This window comes from Onychomys torridus, chromosome 9 (assembly GCF_903995425.1).
Source record: "Onychomys torridus chromosome 9, mOncTor1.1, whole genome shotgun sequence".
Lineage (NCBI taxonomy): Eukaryota > Metazoa > Chordata > Mammalia > Rodentia > Cricetidae > Onychomys > Onychomys torridus.
This window is the reverse complement of record NC_050451.1, coordinates 17,362,217-17,383,024: the sequence shown is the minus strand read 5'-3', so window position 1 is coordinate 17,383,024 and position 20,808 is coordinate 17,362,217. Positions and strand designations below refer to the sequence as shown.

General features: G+C 41.8%; 1 protein-coding gene across 1 annotated transcript in view; it reads right to left on the bottom strand.

The window, feature by feature from the left end:
- LOC118590680 (ubiquitin-conjugating enzyme E2 E2) overlaps positions 1-20,808 on the bottom strand; it is a 313,604-nt gene that overhangs the window by 284,852 nt on the left and 7,944 nt on the right. Inside the window, exon 3 of the mRNA XM_036198470.1 lies at positions 13,551-13,601. Coding sequence (XP_036054363.1) covers positions 13,551-13,601 — 51 coding nt within the window. The remainder of the gene's footprint in view (positions 1-13,550; positions 13,602-20,808) is intronic.

Here is a 20,808-nt window from a genome sequence, read left to right as displayed (position 1 = left end):
GGGGCAAGCATCTTACATCCCTCAGCTTATGAAAACTGGACAGAAATGAGACGCATTGCTGTGGAATAAGCCTTCTGTACACTGTGAATGTATATTACTCTCATTGTCTAATAAAGAACTGACTGGTGGGTAGCCAGGCAGGAAGCATAAGCGGGACTGCCAAACTGAATGCTGAGAGGGATGGGGGTGGGGGGTGGGGGGTCAGAGGAGTCACCAGGAAACACAGAAAGAGCAAGACATCAAGACATGCTGGAGGACAAGTAAAGCCATGAGTCACATGGCAATACATAGACTAATAGAAATGGGTTAATTTAAGTTGTAAGAGCTAGTTAGTAACAAGCCTGAACTATTTACCTAGTATTTACAATCAATACTAAGTCTCCTACTTGGGAGCAGCTTTTGGGACAGAAACTTCCACCTACAACACATACTTTAAAAGAGATTAAAAAAGTCAGATCTGGTGGGATAGAACTGTAATCTCAGCTAGTTGGCTCAATAAGGTAGGAGGACTGTTGTGGACTATTTATTTTAACTGGGCAAAGATGTGTTACATTTGTTTATGCATTTGTTTAATTATGAAAAAAATGTGTTGCTGTTTCACCTTGCCTGCCTAAGGCACCTGACTGGCCTAATAAAAAGAAGAATGGCCAATAGCTAGGCAGGTCTGAGCTACTCCATGCCCCTAGCATGCCCTTTAGACTCCTCTACTTATCACCTGGCAAATTCAGCACAGCGCCTGACAGACTTGATAATTTCCTTCAATGATGGCTGGTGATGTAGAAGTGTAAGCTGAAATCAACCCTTTCCTCTCCAAAGTCTCATGATGTTTTATCGTAACAGAAACACCTAACTGAGACATTACCCTACCCTAATTATTTAGCATTCATTATGAAACTGAATGCTTATATCATACTAAGTTAAAGAAGGCAAAAGGCCTTACCTTGTATGACTCCATGACTGCTGGGGTGGGGTGGGGTAACAGTTTCTTTCTGTGGTGATGAAGATGTTTTGGAAGGAACAGTAATGACAGCTATTTATCTTTGTGAGTACTGTTACTATGAAACACTAAATTGGACACTTGAGAAGGGTGGATTTTATGAGTCTGGAATCCTTTGGTTTTCAGATAACAGCAGTCTGAGGTCCCTTTTTAGGACTTGGGGCAAAGCCCCGTGTACTTCAATAACAAAGTAGCTCCAAGATTGATCAATAGATGACAGATCATTTCTAAAGTTCACAACACAGTCCTAAACAAGGAAGAAAATGTAAAACTCATTCTAAAAATACAACTTAAGTGGAAAACATATAAAATGTTAACAACTTGATATATTTTGGTCGTTCAACAAATGTACCCACAGAGAACACTTCATCTTCCAAAAAGGCACTGGACCTGCTTTCCGCCTCACTAAAAGAAAATCCCTTCCCCAGAGATTTGATTAATCCTACACGCTAACTTTTAAAGGAATCTTGTTTTCCCCTAAGGAGAAAGCATTCCCTTCCCTTCAGAGTGCAGGCTGAGGCCCTACTTGTTCTAGTCCTTGCTCTTCTGTTCCCTTTCACTGCGACACACATGCACTCTCCCCAAAACAGGAAGGCATATTTCTATTTAACCATTAGTCAGCATTATCCTAGCTCATCTATGATATAAAGGGTCCAAGGACTTGCTGAGCTTTGAGGTGCCAGACTTTGAACTAAAACCCAAAAGTTTTGACACCAAAGGAGAAAAAAATGTCCACTGGGTTTTCAGTAAATAAATGAAACAAATTCTTTTACTACTATAACACACATCTGTATGCTTTCCAATATTTTTCTCTAATCATTTCAAATAAGTTCTCCAAGTGCAACAATTAAGTCTAGAGGTTAACCTCCCACACTTACTCCCCATCTCCATAGCAATGAAAATGTCAGGTTACCCATGAACATGGAACATTGTGATGGTCATTGAGCTGTATCATAAAAAAATAAACAGGAAGACTTTAAAAACATTAAATCTTTTTCCACTTAGGAAGTTGTATAAGAACTTAAATATTAACTTAATCTCACCTTCTCAAGAAATACCAACAAATAAATCAAGGACCTGGTTTGCAGATACAGTGAGTGTATGAATGTGTGTGTGTGTGTGTGTGTGTGTGTGTGTGTGTGTGTGTTTACTTAAATTGGAGCTTATACTTTTAAAGTCCCATAACCTTCTGATAGTAGTGGACTCTGCTAAGAGATATTAGACCTGAAAGATTCACAAACTTATAAGAATGAAGCAAAATATCTCATATGGAGCATAATTAACTTATATTTTCAGGAAATAATTCAACTGACAATAAACATAACCTCAATTAATGAGTTTTATAAACATGAAAAAACATAATGAGTTAATGTGATTACAGATAGTAAATTCTGCCTAATGAATTTTCTAGTCATCTTCCTCTTATTATTATCAGTGCAACTGATAAGATGTCCACACACAGATGACAAGCACAAACCTTGGGGCTGGAGAATGGCTCAGAGGTTAAGAGCACTGGTTGTTCTTCCAAAGGTCCTGAGTTCAATTCCCAGCACCCACATGGTGGCTCACAACCATCTGTAATGAGATCTGGTGCCCTCTTCTGGCCTGCAGGCATACATGCAGGCAGAACACTGTATACATAATAAATAAATCTTAAAAACCAAAACAAAAATAAAAAAACAAAACAAAACAAGCACAAACCTTTATGGTAAGACACTGACAACTGAGGGTCACAGTAAAGCAACAGGATGTTTACTTTTATGCTTACCTTCTTAGAACAAAGCATGTGGGCCTTCTATACCTTGGTAATGTAGAAAAGAATGTGTCTTTTATACACATAATGCTACATTAAGATCATGAATACGTGTATATGCCTTCATCAGAGAGCATATGCATTCACACCTTATAAACAATACCCAAATTAACAAGAGGTTTGCATACATTAACTTATGTAATCATCAAGCAACCCAATGGGACTTTACAGACAAAGGAACTGAGTGCTGAGAAATCGCATCTCTAGATCAGGAAGTTATACATAGACATCCAGAAACAGCCTATCTCTCCTGAGAAGCCACCACTGTGGAATGGTGCCTCTATCACACAACAGCAGGTGCCATGGGTACCCGGAGTTTTCGTTACAAAATGAATGTGGTGCTTGAGGCAGGCCTTGAAGAGTACGTGGGGTGAAGGTCATGCCTGAGCACAGCGTAATGAGATTTCTAGACTCAGCTCGGCCTCTCCGGCCTCTGTCTCACAAGCAGGACTGAGACTAGAGAGACACGAAGCCCACAGGCCACAGGACATGTCTGAGAACATCCTTAAGCCAACTTAGCTTTAAAGGGGACTCTACTACTCTGCAGTTATAATGTTCCCAATGGTTCTTTCTCCAAGTGATGAGGCCACGCTTGACTTTGTGTTCAAGAGATGAAAGCCAGCTATGTATAAACTGACAGGCTACTAGCAACGATTTCTGTAGAGGGAAAAACACTTCATTAGAGAGAGACTATGATAATGATATATACCCAACCAGTTCTGCTCTGTCCACAGCAGGGACTGATGGTGAGTTCTTAAAAGCGTTCCCAGGCCTTTGAGCCTGAGTGGCCAGCATTCAGATGGAGAGCTCTGCTCCCCAGTGGAAAAGCTTCCTCTTCCAAATCCATTTATAGAATCTGCTTGAATAAGGTAACATGAAAGCAGCTATTCCTGAAATGTCAATGTAAGCAGGCGGCTGAGGATAGTGAGTGCTTATGGTGGTATGCTGCTTTATTAGTTATTTAGACATCTGCTTCATGGTGAACTTCGGGGGTCTTCACTCAGACCTGTATATTCTGTCCTAAGCTCTCAGCAACCTGCCGTGGCTTTCCTCCTGTCCCATGGTTACTGTTCTGGCTAGTTTTTTGTCAACTTGAAAGTTATATGAAAGCAGGGAACCTCAATTGAGAAAATGTCTCCATAAGATCTGACTGTATGGCACTGTCTTAATTAATGATTGATGGAAGAGGTCCCAGCCCACTGCAGGTGGTGCCATCCCTAAGCTGATGGTCCTGGGTTCTATAAGAAAGCAGGTTGAACAAGCCATAAGGAGAAACCCAGTAAGCAAGACCCCTCTATGGCCTCTGCATCAGCTCCTGCCTCCAGGTTCCTGCTCTGCATGACTTCCTGTCCTGACTTCCTTCAGTGATACTATGATGTGGAAGTGTAAGCCAATAAATCTTTTCCTCTCCAACTTACTTTGGTCATGGTGTTTCATCACAGCAATAGTAACCCTAACTAAGACAGCTGGTAGACTAAGAGTTTCCTCTGCTGGTTTTCTCACCCATCTCAAATGCTATGGTTTCAAGGCTTGTCTCTGAATCCTCTTTGCTGCTTCATTTGGCCCCAAACCCATTTTGTAACTTCATTTTGACCCATAGCACTGCTATGTTACTCCCCACACCCCTATGGTCCACCCTGTCACTCTCGTACCCCCCTGGTCTACCCTGTCACTCTCTGTACCCCTCTGGTCCACCCTGTCACTCTCTGTACCCCTCTGGTCCACCTTGTGACTCCCTGTACCACCCCCCTAACCCAGCCACACCAGACTTCTTCCCACATCCTGAATACTATGGCATGGAGCATTGGTCCTCTCCATGCATCTGAGTATTCAATCAACTAAGGAAATCAGCAGGTGAGGGAATATGTCTGCTCTGAACAGAGAGGCTCTTTTACTTGCCATTATCCCCAAAGAAGACAGTACAATCACTACTCAGAGAGCAATGACACTATGCTGGACATTATAAGTGACACAAAGATGGACACAGAGTCTATGGGCCATTACTACGGCATTTCACAGATGAGACTTGAGCAGTCTGGATCCCGGCACTCGCCTAACGCTGTGCTGTGGCTGTGGCTGTTTGCATTAGGACTTTGGCGCACCAAGCTTGTCATTTACAGTCCTCTATACCTTCTGTTTTTAATTCTTGCTTTAAGAATAATCTCTGCCAGGGTCTCCACTGTGCTAGCTGTAGAAACCAATTATGAAACGGCAATCCCAGAAACAGTAGCAGCGGTGGCTGCCACTACTATAACAGAACAACGGCAGCAGCGGTGTCAAATTCTCTTCTGCAGACCACCTAACCCTGCCCGTGCTGGGTGCCATGTGCTGGTACACTTACGCCTCATACCAGAATGCCCACTGCTGAAGCAATGAACAGTCCTGCCACTTCCCAGAAACCTGAACCAGCTCTGGACCAACACTTAATCCATCACCTTCTAGATCACCACTTACAGTTCCCAGGTCCCTCGGCTCTATATCAGGCTTCAAATCATGCAGTTCTATCATGAACGACAGTGCATCAAAACATAGTTCTATGGAAACAGCAAAGCAAACCCTCACAGCAAGCTCAGATGTCAGAAACACCAAGTTTGAAATTCTAGGTCTGTCTGCCACTTGGTAGGTGTCCTTAGGGGCTGTAAAACTAACGTCAGCCTCAACTGACCCTCGTAAAGATTAAATGGGGAAATGCTGACAAAGCATGCCCACTGCCTCCAAGGCTGGAAGCACCCAACACCTGCTAGCTCCCCACGATAAGGAATCATGCTTCCCTGTTTCTTATTCACCATGAAAATCATCTGCACACAAAGATCTGAAACAGCAAGTGATAAAGGAGCTCCCACTCAAGTGGGCAACACGTGCAAATGCACTGAACCCCAAACAGCAGGAGAGCAGGCAGCAGCGGGGCTCTGGGGAAAGGGTGCAGGTCTAGGCGGACACCCTCGCATGAGGATTAGTCCTTTTCTTTGGATCACTTCAAATTATGACCTTCTTCTTAAGTTCTTCTTCCACCCTGTGAAGAGCATACATCATCCACCCGTGGGTGCTAGAACAGAAGATGGACTCTAGCTTACAAACCCTGGTCCAGTGAGATTGTTCCAGTTAGACTCCTGCTGCTGAGATGAAACCACGACCAGACCCGACGTAGGAGAGGGAAAGGGTTTATGTGGCTTAGAGTCCATCACCGAGGGAAGCGGGAACAGGAGCTCAAGACAGGAACCTGGAGGCAGAAGCAGAAGCAGGGACCGCAGGCACACTGCTTACTGCTCAGCTTGCTTTCTTAGCACAGGCCCACCTGCCTGGGTGGTGCTGCTCACAGGAGGCTGGGCCCCTCAGATCAGTTATTGATCAGAAAACGCCTACAGGCCAGTCTGATGGAAGGTTGATTCAAGTTTGTGTCAAGTTAACAGAAACTAACCAGCACAGGGACATTTTAGAGTAATTTGCTGATTGTGCACAAATAAAGCCCTATATACACATGTAAAGATACCCCATTGTTCAATTTTGCAATTGTATTTTTTTATTTATTTAAAATTTTTTTATTTTACATACCAACCACAGTTCCCCCTACCTCCCTTCTCCCACTCCCCCTGCCTTCCCCCTACACTCCCCCATTCATTCCCCATAGAGGCTAAGGCCTCCCTTGGGGAGTCAACACAGGCTGGCATACCAAGCTGGGGCAGGACCAAGCCCCTCCCCCCTGCATCAAGCCTGAGCAAGGTATCGCACCATAGGGAATTGGCTCTATAAAGCCAGTTCATGAACCCAAAATAAGTCCTAATCCCACTGCCAGGGGCCCCACAAAAAGACCAAGCCACATAACTGTCACCCACATTTGGAGGGCCTAGTTTGGTCCCATGTAGGCTCCCTAGCTGTCAGTCGAGATTCGTGAGCTCCCACTAGCTGCAGTCAGCTGTTTCTATAGTTTTCCCCATCATGACCTTGACCTCTCCCCCCACCACCCCATTGCTCCTATAATCTCTCCTCCTTCTCTTCAGCTGAACTCCAGGAGCTCAGTCAAGTGCTTGGCTGTGGTCTCTGCTTCTGCTTCCATCTGGATGTAGGTTCTATGATGACAATTGGGGTAGTCACCAGTCTGACTATGGGGAAGGCCAGTTCAGACACCCTCCCCACCTTCGCTAGGAGTCTTAGCTAGGGTCATCTTTGTGGGTTCCTGGGGATTCCTGGGCTCCCTAGCACCAGGTTTCTCCCTAACCCCATAATGGCTCCCTCTGTCAAGATATCTCTTTCCTTGTTCTCCCTCTCCATCTCTAATTTTGCAATTCTACGTAAATTCAAATTTTAAAAAATAGTCCAAAAGAAAAGCTTTAATAGCACAAATGCAAAAATCAAAATTTGTACTGTTCTTAAAATAAAATGTGCCCACCGGAATCTTTGTCTTCGAGTGGATTAATGATTAGTTAATTCAAAAAAAATTGAAATTGGTGAACATAATAATCACTGTGGGGAAATAATTTAGATATACAAAAATAGTTTTCAGGATAGCTTAAAACACAAAGCACTCTGGAAATTAAAACACTGCATATTACAAAGTAATATGGCACTTTTTATCTAAAGTACTTAGGCAATAAACCTGAAATAATACCCAGTTATATGTGTGAGCATACTAAATAATAAAATGTTCTTCAGCCATTATAAGATGCAATCCCAGTGTGATCACTTAATATGCTCTTCACACACATTCTGATATGTTCTTAAAGCAAGAAAAAGCAAAACAAAGAAAACACAGTGGTGATGGTCACTAAGACCCCTTTCATCCTGCAGCTTTATCATTAGGAGATAAATATCATCAAAGAATGATTTGAAAAATAACATTTCTCTGGTGACCATACAGAAAGAGTAGTGCTTCCTGGATTTGCCTGGTTCAATGAAGTTTCTGTTGCTGGGAAGAAACTATGGTCAGACACAGCTTGGAGAGGAAAGGATCTCTGCCCATCAGTTGTCAGAATGAGGTAAGGGGCAGCACACACCAGCCCATGCAGCACCGCCTGTCAAACACACACACCCTGCAGGGCCTTATGTTGGCTGTGCCTTGGTTGAAAAGTCAGCCTCGAGGCAAAGGTAGAAGAACAGGACATGCGTTCCTGCCAGCAATGAAAGGGTCATCTTTAAAATCAAAAAGGGAGACAGAGTGAGAGTGTAAATCTAAATTCTTGAAGGAGTGGTTTTCAACCTTCCTAATCCTGTGACCCTTTAATACATTTCCTCATGTTGTGGTGATCCCCCTCCTCAAACTATAAAATTACTTCACTGCTACTTCATAACTATAATTTTGCTACTGTTATGAATTGTAATGTAAATATCTGATATTCCCCGGGGATCTAGACCCACAGGCTGAGAACACTGTCCTAAAGGACTATAGGGTTAAATGCCCTTGGTTGATGTGGTCCTGGGTCTGAGGTGGGAGTAGCAGAGGGAACACACACTTGTTTTGCTCAATGATCATGCTGTCAAACACTATTCTAAATGTTTATAGCCACAGATCTGTGCTACTCTAAACCTTGGTCAAAGAATTTTCTTCCTGCAGGGTTAATGCAGTCTCCTAACTGGTCACAATGCTGAATACGAATAACTCGGAGTGCACTCTGTGGATGGTCCCTAGATGAACCTCCCTCCCAAAGCGCAGGGAACTCCAGGAAGAGGTGGCAGAAACAACTGGTGGCTGGGGAGGAGAGCTGTGGGATGCGGACTTCGGGACATAATGTGGCTTTTCATGCATCCGCTCACAGCAGCTATGGTTGTCTGCACTAGAGCAAGACAGTCAAAACTCCACCTTTTGGTAGGGAAGGGACCCCACTCCTGTCCGAGGAGTACTGCTGAGGGAAAGAGGTGCTCTCCTTTGGGGATGTGGCTGCTGGTATGCTGGATGGGCACATACTCATGTGTTCACACACAGCAGTAACAGGATTCAGGGTTATTAATAACCATAAAATAAAAGGGAACATGCCACTGGGAAGGAGGTGGGAGGAGGTAGTAGTAGATGGAAGGACTCAATACATATTGTATAAATGTTATGAAACTTTCAAAGAATAAAACTATTTTTAAAAACACTTGAATTTATTAAATACAAATCATCTGCTTTTATCTGTGTAACCCTGAGCAAGGTACTTAAGCTCCAAGCAATAAAAGGACCAAACATCTTGCACAACAATTCTTCAACATCCACAAACTGTTATTCAGCTCTTACAGCAATCAGAAGGGACAAGGAAACTTCTGAACGGGATGCTCTTCCTAGAGAAACCACCACATCTCAGGGACTTCCAGTTCTACAATGTGGTTTCAAGAAACATATACACACCCACTCATGCATACACCTAAACACATACACACATACATTCACACATACAAACACACACACACACACACACACACACACACACACACACGCACACGCACACGCACACGCACACACACACACACACACACACACACACACACACACCTTCCCTTCATAGTTTCAATAACAATGATCTAGAAAATCCTTTTTCCTCCATTAACTTACTCCTCACTACAGTGAGACAGTGTCACAGAAGAGGTGACAACTAGGAAAACCTGAACTAATGGGGAGAGATAAAGAGAAGCACACCAGGTAGAGGATGGACATGTTCTGCTTCAAGCTTACTAAGGACACACTAACCAGACGGTGTGCTGTTGGCATAGGACATAGGAAAACTGTGCATGTGTGTGCATGTGCACATGTACACACACACACACACACACACACACACACACACACATATATGAACAGAAAAGAACAGAGAGTTCAGCAATAAATCTTCATATTTACAACCCAGTGATTCCCAAGGGAGTCAAGATAGTTCATTAGAAGCACAGGAAAAATCCCAAGGATGGACAAGTGGGATTACAAAGGAAATGATCTTCAGCATAAAGAGATGGCCTATAGAATGAGAAAAAAAATCACACAGGGAATTAATATTTAGAATATATAAAGAACATCAAGAATTTAAAAAAAAAATCATCCAATTAACAAACAGGCTATTATGCTGAAAATACAGTTCTCAAAAGAAGAAATACAATGGTCAATAAACACTTGAAAAAAAGTATTGAACACACTTAGCCATGGAAGAAATGCAAATTAAAACTGCTCTGAGATCCCACGTCACTCTATGCAGAGTGGTCATTACTTTGAAAACAAATGCCAGAGAGGATATGGGGGAAGGAACCCTTGTTCACTGGTGAAAGGGTAAACTGGTATAGCCAGGATGGAAAATCAGTATGGAGGTTCCTCAAAAAATACTGCTACAACTACCACCCAAAGCATCGGGGCCACTGGAGTATAACCGAAGGACTCCAAGTCACACACCAGCGGGACTTCACTTCTGCATTATTGCTGTTTTATTCACAAGTCAGGAAAGAAGCAGCCTAGATGTCCATCAACAGATGAATGGATCGCAAAAATGTGGCATATAAACACAATGGAATTTTACTCAGCTGTAAAGAAAACGAAATCATAACATCTGCAGGAAAATAGATGGAACTGGAAATTATTACATCAAGCAATGTGTGCAGACTCAAAGACCACGTGTTCTCTCACATGTAAAACCTAGATTTAAAATTGTGTGTGTGTGTGTGTGTGTGTGTGTGTGTGTGTGTGTGTGTGTGTGGCCATGCACATATATGTATGTAGGCCATGAAACAAAAAAAGGAATCCTGACAGGAGGGGAAACATCTTGGTGAGAAAAAATAAAGGAAACTCTGTGGCTGGAAGTAAAAGGAATGAGGACTTAGAGAGAGAGAAGGAACCATTGGAAGAGGGTCACAGGAAGGGCAAGTGGGAGAGAGGGACAAGTTAGAACAGAGTCTTATGGCATGCATGCATGAAAACGCCATCATGGAACCCGTTAGTTTGTCCATCAACTTAGAAAACAGAGAGAGAGACAGACAGACAGACAGACAGACAGACAGACAGAGAAAGTAGTTCTGTTTTTAACAAATGGTGTGGGCAACCCAGAAAAAACTGGAGTTGAACTCTGATCCCATATCACACATATAAATATTAATTCAAAAGGGATTTATAATTTTCTCTAGCTGAACCCACAGACAGATTCTATGAGCAGGAACTTTTTCTTAGATATATAATAAAGTTAATTGTTTTGAAACATTTATACTGTAGACAAAAAAAAAAACTGATAAAGGAAATTTTTTAACTTACCTTAAAAAACACACATTTAAAAAAACATGTATTTTACTTTTACCTTTCTCAAGAACAAAACATACAAAGAAAATTTAACAAATGTGAACATGTACTTCCTACATAAAGAAATTTAGCCTGTTAAATCACTTGTAGGAGCTCTTTTAAGTTACTTCCAGAGAGCTCACTGGGAGATCACATGTTTAGCACTGTATTTCATCCTTATTACCAAAAAGATAAAGCAAGATTTAGGATCATTCAAGGTCTATAGGGTGGGGTGAAGTGGGCCAATACTATATAAGACAATTTCTTCTGGAAATGGCTCACACAAATATGGCTGTCTCCACCAAATACGCAACTGGAGTGGGGAATAGATATTTCACTCAGGGCCTATGTAATAGTTAAAACAATCTGTTTGTTCTTTCAATATGATTCTTGGTGTTTCTTAACTAGACATCACAGTAAACTATGCATCAAAACCCATCGAGCCTGCCTTCTAACCCAACAGACTCAGTGCTGTACTGTCTGCGAACGTCTCGGAAAACAAGATTATTACACACTCTTTTTTTTTCCCAGAGCTGAGGACCGAACCCAGGGCCTTGCGCTTGCTAGGCAAGCGCTCTACCACTGAGCTAAATCCCCAACCCCATTACACACTCTTAAGTGACACCTTCCACAGACACAGGCAGATAACCCATAGATAAAATCCTCCTCCCCTCCCTGTCTACTTGAACAAGTAGACAGACCCACAGACATCCCCTCACACCTTCATCTGTGAGAGCTGACTACAAACTGTCCATGGACCCAAAAGACAAGACTTTGTAGCTGCTCTGTAACAGATAAGAAACAGAGATTTCTTCAGAAATGAGAGCTGAACACAGATTCAGGGAGGGACTCTTCTGTTACACAGGTAACATTAATTTGTTGTATTACTGTAAGTTAGTTCCTTAGTCGGTAGACCGTATCTTTTAAAAGTCAACCACAGAGCTATTGTTAACTCTGGCCAAAAACAAACCCAAGTTAATCACCCTCTAACTTCTCTTTCTAAAGACACTAACCACATTTTCAATGAACTATATTGGTGTAAACTAAACACAGTGGTTCATGCCTGTAATCCCAGTGCTCAGGAGGCTGAGGAAGATTAAAAGTTCAAAGCCGGTGTGTACTACTATATAATGAGATCCTGTCTCAAAAACACAGTGAGTGGAGATGTAGTTTAGTGGTAGGGAGCCTGCCTGTCATACCCAAGGACCCAAGTCCCACCCCCCACTGCCACAAAAAGAAATATGGATGAACAGCTTTACTATCAATCAATCAAATATGTGAAAAATCAAGCAAAAAAATATGAAGTTCATACATTTACCAACCAGTTGTTTTTTAAAGGTTACAAAGAATATATATGTTGAAATCGTTATTTTTTAATTAAAAAAAAAGAGTAAAACTATTAAAACAAATAGTATCCCAGGAAAGAGTAGATTGTATTTACAAGATCTAATTCCATCTGGAGTTCCTTCCCAGGTCAATCTCTGTCACCTGGGGCAACCGTACTCTAAGTCTCAAGCATGGCAGATTTGGACAGTAAATGGTCTTCCCTGACACAAAGAAAGACTCATTCAAATGCCCAGCATTTGCACATTATCCCTGTAAGTCTGTGCGCTGTACACAATGCTCACAGGAAGAACCAAACAGTTACTGCAAACCTAAGCCTCCTCAGAACTTTTCCTGTACCGAAACGAGTCATCAAGGACCCACATACTCACACGACCATCTGTAAAAGGTTCATTTCACATGAAAATCAGGCAAAATCAGAGCTGTACCAAATAAAGTCACCTGCATTCGACATGGGAAACACTGTCATTTTTCATCTGCCCTCTCCCCTTCAATGCTTGAGACCGTCAATTTAAAGCAGGGAAACTCCATGTTGGCCTGCTTCCAATACTGACCTCATGCCACAGCAAAAATTAAAGGCCTTAAAATAGCCCAACAGCCACCATCCAATTATCACGCTGGCCCGAGGCCAACACAGGCAGGAAGTTATTTTTCTCTTCTTCCTCCATGTACCTGTGTATTAATCACTTCTGGGCAAATGCTTTTATTTCCTCCAAATAAACACTGGCCAGAAAAAATGGGGGAAATGTAGTCACAAGAAGAACATTTTCACTATTACTGCCTCAAACCATTCATCATTATTCAGTTCAACCAACAACCAAAGATGCAAAGTAAAGCATGAAAATGCCCCATGATTGTTTCGGTGCTTTTGAAAATCAATTTCCAACAACTGAGAAACTATCAAACAACAAATACTTTAGCCATACTTTTATTCTATGTCATTACAGACATCATTTAAGGGTCGACATACTTCTTCCAATGAGAGATAGTCTCATGAGGGCCCGGCCCCACTCTGGACAACTCCAGCACAGTCACACTGGCTACATTCAATTTCTGCACACAACCAATCACTACCCCTGTTCTCCAGCTACTTAAGTCCAAGCCACCTCGCTGTTTTCACTCTTTAATCAAATGTACCTTCTACAAAACAGTCAAAGAAATGAAACCGGAGTACTTACCTACAGTTGGGAGGGGGGTCCAGGGTGATCTCGGCAAGCTCCTTCTGAATTCTTTAAAATGAAGACAAGAAAAATCATGTTCAAACGTCTTCACACTCAACCTGTTTCAATAGGCTGCACTTGCACAGCAACATCTCCCATTCACACACATTTAGTGAGAACACTAGTCCTGTAGGAAGTGCCACATACACTATCAAAGGCTCTTTCTCCCGGGTGTGAAAATGGACATACACAGGATGACAGGAGGCCATCCACTAACAGCATGCCAGCCATTATTCCACAGTGGACACAATACTAGGACCAATACAACCCATCCTTTTTTTTTTTCTAAAACAGAAAATGGCTTTTCTCAGCTCTAGCTCCTCTTGGAACAGAGCTCTGGTACAGAGACAGCAAACACCTCCCGCCCATCCCACCCTATCCCAAAGCTCTAGCATTGCCCTGAGCTCAGTGGCCCAAGCCCAACGCTAAACCTCACGTGTGTATACTTCCCGGCTTTCATTCTCGCTACTCTTTTTTTTTTTAGCTGAGGATCGAACTCAGGGCCTTATGCTTGCCAGTCAAGTGCTCTACCACTGAGCTAAATCCCCAACCCCATTCTCTCTACTCTTGGTGGCCATGCTGTGGAAGATACGGCAGGCTGGGAAAGACTCTCTCCTCAGTTTGGGCCAAAATCAATCAATCAATTTTTCCATTTTACATATTTTATGTAGTTTCTCTTTCTAGATAGGCAAGCAGCTGGATCCATTGCAGGATTTCATAATTCAGGATTCAGATAACAAAAAAATTAATAGCATTCCCAAAATTTTGAGTTTAATTACAAACAGCTGCCATGTGATTTAGAGGTCATAGGAATTCTAATACAAATTCTAACTTCTGGTTTGTCTTAGAACATCCCATTTAGGACAACAAGCTGAACATTCTAAGTTGATCAAGCATCTTGGTTGATCCAATCAACTGATTAAAAAAATAAGTATCTCATTCCACCCTGAGATGTAGACACTGGTAACAGTCACAGCAGACTGCAGCTTTCAAGCTATAAATACCTGAATATTGCATGCAGTATTCTAATGTCCTTGCATAAGCCTGACATGAAGAAAGAAAATATTTTTAAACTGGTTTATATCCTCATGTTATTGGGGGGTTGGGGAAGGGCTGCCGGGAATGGAACCCAGGGACTCACAGATGTTAAACAGAGCACTAATGAACTACCCCTCTAACCACTCACGCATGGTGTTCTACTTTGATTTGTAACCACACCTAACATCCTATGTGCATGCAGAGAAGCTAGCAGTGCCCCCCTGCTTTCTGAGCAGCCCTGGCACTCTCAACTATGGTTCATACCTTAGGTTTTATTAAAACAAATAAAGCACCCTCAAAAGCAGCTTTGTTTATAAATGAGATTATTAGCAGAGCTGGATAATTAAGATAGTTAGTGTGACACCTAACTAAAGTACCTTTAAAAAGATTTAAATTACAAACATTCATGCTTAAACTAATTAATTCTATATCTTTGTTTACATTTATTTATTTGTGAACCTTTATTATATTCACACACACACACACACACACACACACACACACACACACAGAGAGAGAGAGAGAGAGAGAGAGAGAGAGAGAGAGAGAGAGAGAGAGAGAGAGAGAGTGAGTGAGTCAGAGGACAATCTGGGAAAGTAGTTTTCTCCTTCCTTCCTGTGGGTTCCAGGGATCAAACTCTACTTGTCAGGCTTGGTGGCAAATGTTTTATCTGCTGAGCCATCTTGCCAACCCTCTTCCTCTATATATTTTAAGCCAACAAATGGAACTACTAAAGTAAACATGATTCCTCCCACAGGACTGCTACTAACTTCCTAAAGAAACAGCAACACAAACATAATGTTCACGGCTCTAATCCACACTTTGGAGATCAAGACTGATAAAGTCAAAAAACTTTCATTTTAATTCTCCTTTAGGCCACTGGCTCTGGACAACAGGCAAAGACACAGCTCTCACCTGTTCTGTGTGCCTCAGCTCCCTTTCTCTAGTGAGAGGCTCACAAACACAAACTTGGTGACCATCCCTTTATCTTTAGTGCTCTGTAATCACCATTTGCATATGAATAAGTAGGACTCAAAAGTGAAAAATCATCAAGTATCAAAGGCCTGTAGAGAAGCATAAAACAGACTTTCAAAATGAAATGAGTGAGTCCAGGCAAGCTGAGCACTCACAGACTCACATCCCCCATTCGGGAAAATGGAGCACAAAAATGCCAGAGAATGAACTACAAAGAAAAGGGCCTGAAGGGAGTAAACTGCACAGGTTGGAATTGGCAAAAGGAAGCTTTAGAATGTATGAAAACATAATAAAGTTAAAAAAAAAAATAGAAGTGTAGTTCTATGGTATAGCACTTGCCCAGAATATCTAAGGCCTTGGGTTTGAATCCCAATACCACAAAAAAAAAAACACTTAAAATTAATGAATAAAAGATTTAGAGACAGAAAAAAAAAAAAAAATTAAAGTCCCAAACGGGAAAGAAACTCATGTAAGAAACCATAAATCAAGTATGAAGGAAGTTCCAATGCAATACATTTTTAATCAAATGAGATGTTATGTTATGCGAAGGGATCTATTTGTCTAAATGCTCTGATGTGACTTAATGCACAGCTCAGGAATCACACTGGGCTTGCAGGAAAACTCATTGACCATTCACACCAGTACAACTGGTTGACCTCTTACTAACAGACTGCACAGAAGACAGGTTGCAGCTGCACTACAACATGTACACATCACAAATGCTGACCCTTGATGAGGTAAAATTAATTACAGCTAATCAATTCCACTAGGGATGGCTGGGGAGCCAACTCTGCTGTTATGAGCACTCACTTCTCCTGCAGAGGACCTTGGTTCCTAGTACCCAACATGTGACTCACAAATGTTTGTTGCTCTAGTTTCAGGGGATCTGATGCCCTATTCTGGCATCAGATGGTGGCATCCAGCCCCTCAGAGCTGGAGTAACAGACAGTGGTAAGGTGCTTCATGTGGGTGCTGGAGACCGAACTCAGATTCTCTTCAAGAACAGTTCATGCTCTTGACCACTGAGCCATCTCTCCAGCCCCTGAGTGACTTCTATAAACTGTTTTTAAAATTAGAAAAAGGAAACAAGAAGCATTCAAAGCGCACCCTTAAACAACGGAAGAAGCTTGTTTTTGAGACAAGAGTATAGCTCTGCAGCCCAGCTGACCTTGAACTCACACTTGGAATTGCTAAGGTTACAGGCTTGTACCAGACATATCCAGCTGAAAACTATTTTAATCTAAAAGAACTTAATTAGGATTTTCAAATACCCAATCTGAAAATACCAAAAAAAAAGAGAGACAGGCAGACAGACAGACAGAAAGAGAGAGGGAAAGAAAGAGAGAGACAGACAGAGAGAGACAGAGAGAGAAAGAGAGGGGGGAGGGAGGGAGGGAGGGAGGGAGGGAGGAAGGAAGGAAGAAGAAAGAAAGAAAAGAATTTGACAAAAATCATAATTTCCTGTCAGAGAATTCCCCCAAAGAACCCAAACCTCTCCCAGCATCCATGGTTCCATATATTATTCAATATAAAAAGTAATTTCCTGATAAATCCGACAACTCTAAGCAATAAGCCAATATACTGCAATGTATTTTGAGCTACCATCACCTAAGAATGGCTGTTTCTCTTGACAGAAAGAATTATACAAAGAATTGCTATTTGAACAATTACAAGGTGTCCTGCTATATTAAATGACAGCAATCCAATTCTATCTCCAAAAACTCTGATTGTGGTATCTATTAAGTATCTCTGTCTTAATAAGGAAGTAAGGAGGATAGCTACTTCACACACTGTCCCTGGGGTGAGAAACAATGAGCAAGTCTCGGCACTTCACCCTTTCACGTGATGATCCTAGGCCACTAAGAGTGAATTAAGCCAATGACAGAATTCTCTATTACTGCTCTCTCTGTCCTTATTTCAGGATAGGAATCTAAGGCTGGTTACTCCACAAAAGCAACAAGAAACACTGAGACAACTATCTCCTACGGCAGACTAAAAGGTGACTTTTTAACAGACAATTGTCTTAGCCGGAAGTCAACAAGGCAACTGACTGTATCCAATTCCCACCATCTGATATGATATAACCCAAGATTCTGTGATAGGCAAGTTAGCAAGTGCACACACTTCCCTAGAGAGCCAGAAGCCAAGTTTACCTGTTTGCCAATTTACCTGACTTAACATGATGCTGTGTTGCAGGAGTGTGTGAGCAGATCATGCTATCGATCTGTGAAGCTATTGGTTGCTTAAAGAGGAGGAGGAGGAGGTATGGGAAGGGGTGCTTAACAATCATAATTCATTCAGACACAACTAAGGAACCAAACCAAAATTAGATAGGATAGGGGCTCTATGGATACACTTCAGAAAAATGAAACAATATGACAGTATGCATGTACAACACACACAAATCTTAGGTTGGAGAAAGTTCACTCACTCGCCCAGGGTTTAGCACAGCAAGAATACTTGGGCTTAATGCCAGAGAAGTGGAGCCTTAGTAGCTAAGACTTTTCACTGTGCCTGGACTTTCTTTCCCTCTATTTCACTTTTTCTTCTTCTCCTTTTTTTTTTTTTTAAAACAGAGTCTCACTATGTACCCTTAGCTGGACTTGAACTCACAGAGATCCATTCACCTACTTCTCTCTCCCAATGCTAGGCCTGATTTATTTTTTAAGATTTCACTTTTATTTCTGTGTAAGCCATGTGTGTGCAGACTCCCAAGGAGGCCAAACGAAGATGCTGAATCTCCTGATGCTGCAGCTGCTGAATCTCCTGATGCTGCAGCTGCTGAATCTCCTGATGCTGCAGCTGCTGAATCTCCTGATGCTGCAGTTACAGGTGGCTGTGAGTGGCCTGGCATGGGTGCTGGGAGTGGAACTGGGGTCCTCAGAAGAGCAGTAGGCTGTTTTAACCGCTGAGCCACCTTTCCAGCCCCCACATTATATCCTCCATGGACTGCATGCCTTAAGACACATCAGCACTCCTAACCAACTGAGCATTTCCTCCCAGACAGCTTATTCTCAAGAAAGCATCACACTAATTTTATTTTCATACTTTTAATGATGAAACAGTCTCTACAAAAACAAAAACAAAAAACCACAATTGCACATAAGCCTAGAATTTAATTCTGAATGTCAATAAGTACCATGGACCTGTCATTTTAAGAGACCACTGACTTAGGACACCTCATCAATTAAGTGTGTGCATCACCTGCAAAATGCCTGCCGACTACAAAACCTGGAAAGGCTTTAAAATGGACACGTCAAGAAAACAGAGTCATTACAAGCAAACTTTGATGAGTCCATCATAGAACAAAAGACCACACTGGAACAGACTAAAATCCACTTTTCAGCCTAACAAACAAGTAAAGTTGGAATCCAAATACTCCTTCTAGAATGGCAACACACTGGAAGTCCAGTAACATTACAATGTCAACTCTGAGCAAAACTAATCTGAAATAAATCTAATTTAAAACTCATACGTTTGAAATACCAATGGAAAAGAGGCAGAGTCAGTTCGATGAGGACCTCAAAACAGATGCTTTATGAAACTGACTGGTGATTTAATAAAAATTGTATGTATTTGTCATTTTAGACACCATATAACTGTCCAATTACATATTTGCAAATATCACAAAGCAGTGTAGACACTTCAAGAGAAGGGACCGTGATGGGGACACGCCAGTCTTTCAGAGAAACTGTTCTCAAAGGGGAATGTGTCACAGATGTACCCTTCCCTTGACTCTGGAGAAAGGAAAGTTTGTGCTGTTGTTCCAATACTTAAATGTGCAGAGCACTGTTTTGTGATGCCTCAAGAATAAGATATTTTAAGGAAACATTTCTACAACACATTAATTCTACAATTATAGTAGATTTATTACAGTAATTATTAACCTTAAAATTCGAGCATTACAATTCACTTAGTCATTGAGCCTCTAAGTGAAAAGCACTTTACCTGAGTTACTACAGAATGACAGCATCCAGGTAGCCCTAGAATAACAACACTAAGTCCTCGAGATTAACAGCAGCTTCCCTGGGTCGACGCTTGCACCAAATGGAACTGAAAATATCCTCACTGATGGTAAATGGCGTGAAGTCTAACCGACAAGACTCATTTTCAAGAGCTTACTACAAGCAAAATACAAACTCGTGACACCTCTCTGAGGAGAGCACCATCATCTTGCAAAAGAGAAAACTGAGTGAGCTGGGCATGGCAGCACACCTGTAATCCTAGCCCTTGGGACACAGGGGCAGGAGGATCTCAGGTTCAAGGCCAGCCTGGGCTTTATACTAAGTTGCTAGCCTGTCTGACTAGCTCAAGCACATCTCCAGTCTGAAGGAAGAAAAAAGTGTGACCAGAGACACTAAACTGTGATCAAGTCGGAGGGCTATGAAGAAATGGAACCTGGGTTCCAAGCAGACCTTGTCTCTTGACTACAAGCTTCAACTGCTACTGCTTATCTCACAGAATGATAGTGCTTAGGAAAACTCTTCATCTAAATATTGATTCCTGCTTTAAAATACAAATTAAAATTTTATTTTAGGTCCTAAGTGAAACCCCAGTACCAAAGGAAAGCCTCATTCCTGAAATAAACTCAAAGCTTTAAGACAGCAAGAAGTAAATGATCTGGCTAGCCTAGGCACAGGGTCAGTGCTACACGGTGTAAAGGTGGGCCCCTTTCTCTTCCACAGTCCTCAATTTCCCCACATCTTTAGAACCTTAAAAACAACCCTTACTTTTCTATATAAACAATTTAGCAACCAAGCAGCATTTTTACATGTAAAACTAACAGTCAATGGCTTCACATACTGCCACCTTATACAGACAATTCATCAATCACAGATTCAATGATTTTGACAGTGAAGAGAATGTTTTCTAAAAGTTACCTCTTACTGGAACAGTATTAGTATTATTTCCTATTGGGTATCAACCAGGACAAGGCACAGCAAACCATCTCCACAGTTGGCTTTATCCCCTATTTTAAAAGGGTCTTTTGCACATGCCTGTAATCCCAGCACTTGGGAAGCAGAGGCAGGCAAAGCTCTGTGAGTTTGAGGCCAGCCTGGTCTACAAAGTGAGTTCCAGGACAGCCTGGACAGTTTTTACACAGAGAAACTCTCTCTCAAGCCAAAAAAAAGGGGGGATGTGAGTTCTTCCATAATTTATTCATTGAATCATTAGGGTGTGCTTTCTAAAATACTATGGTAAA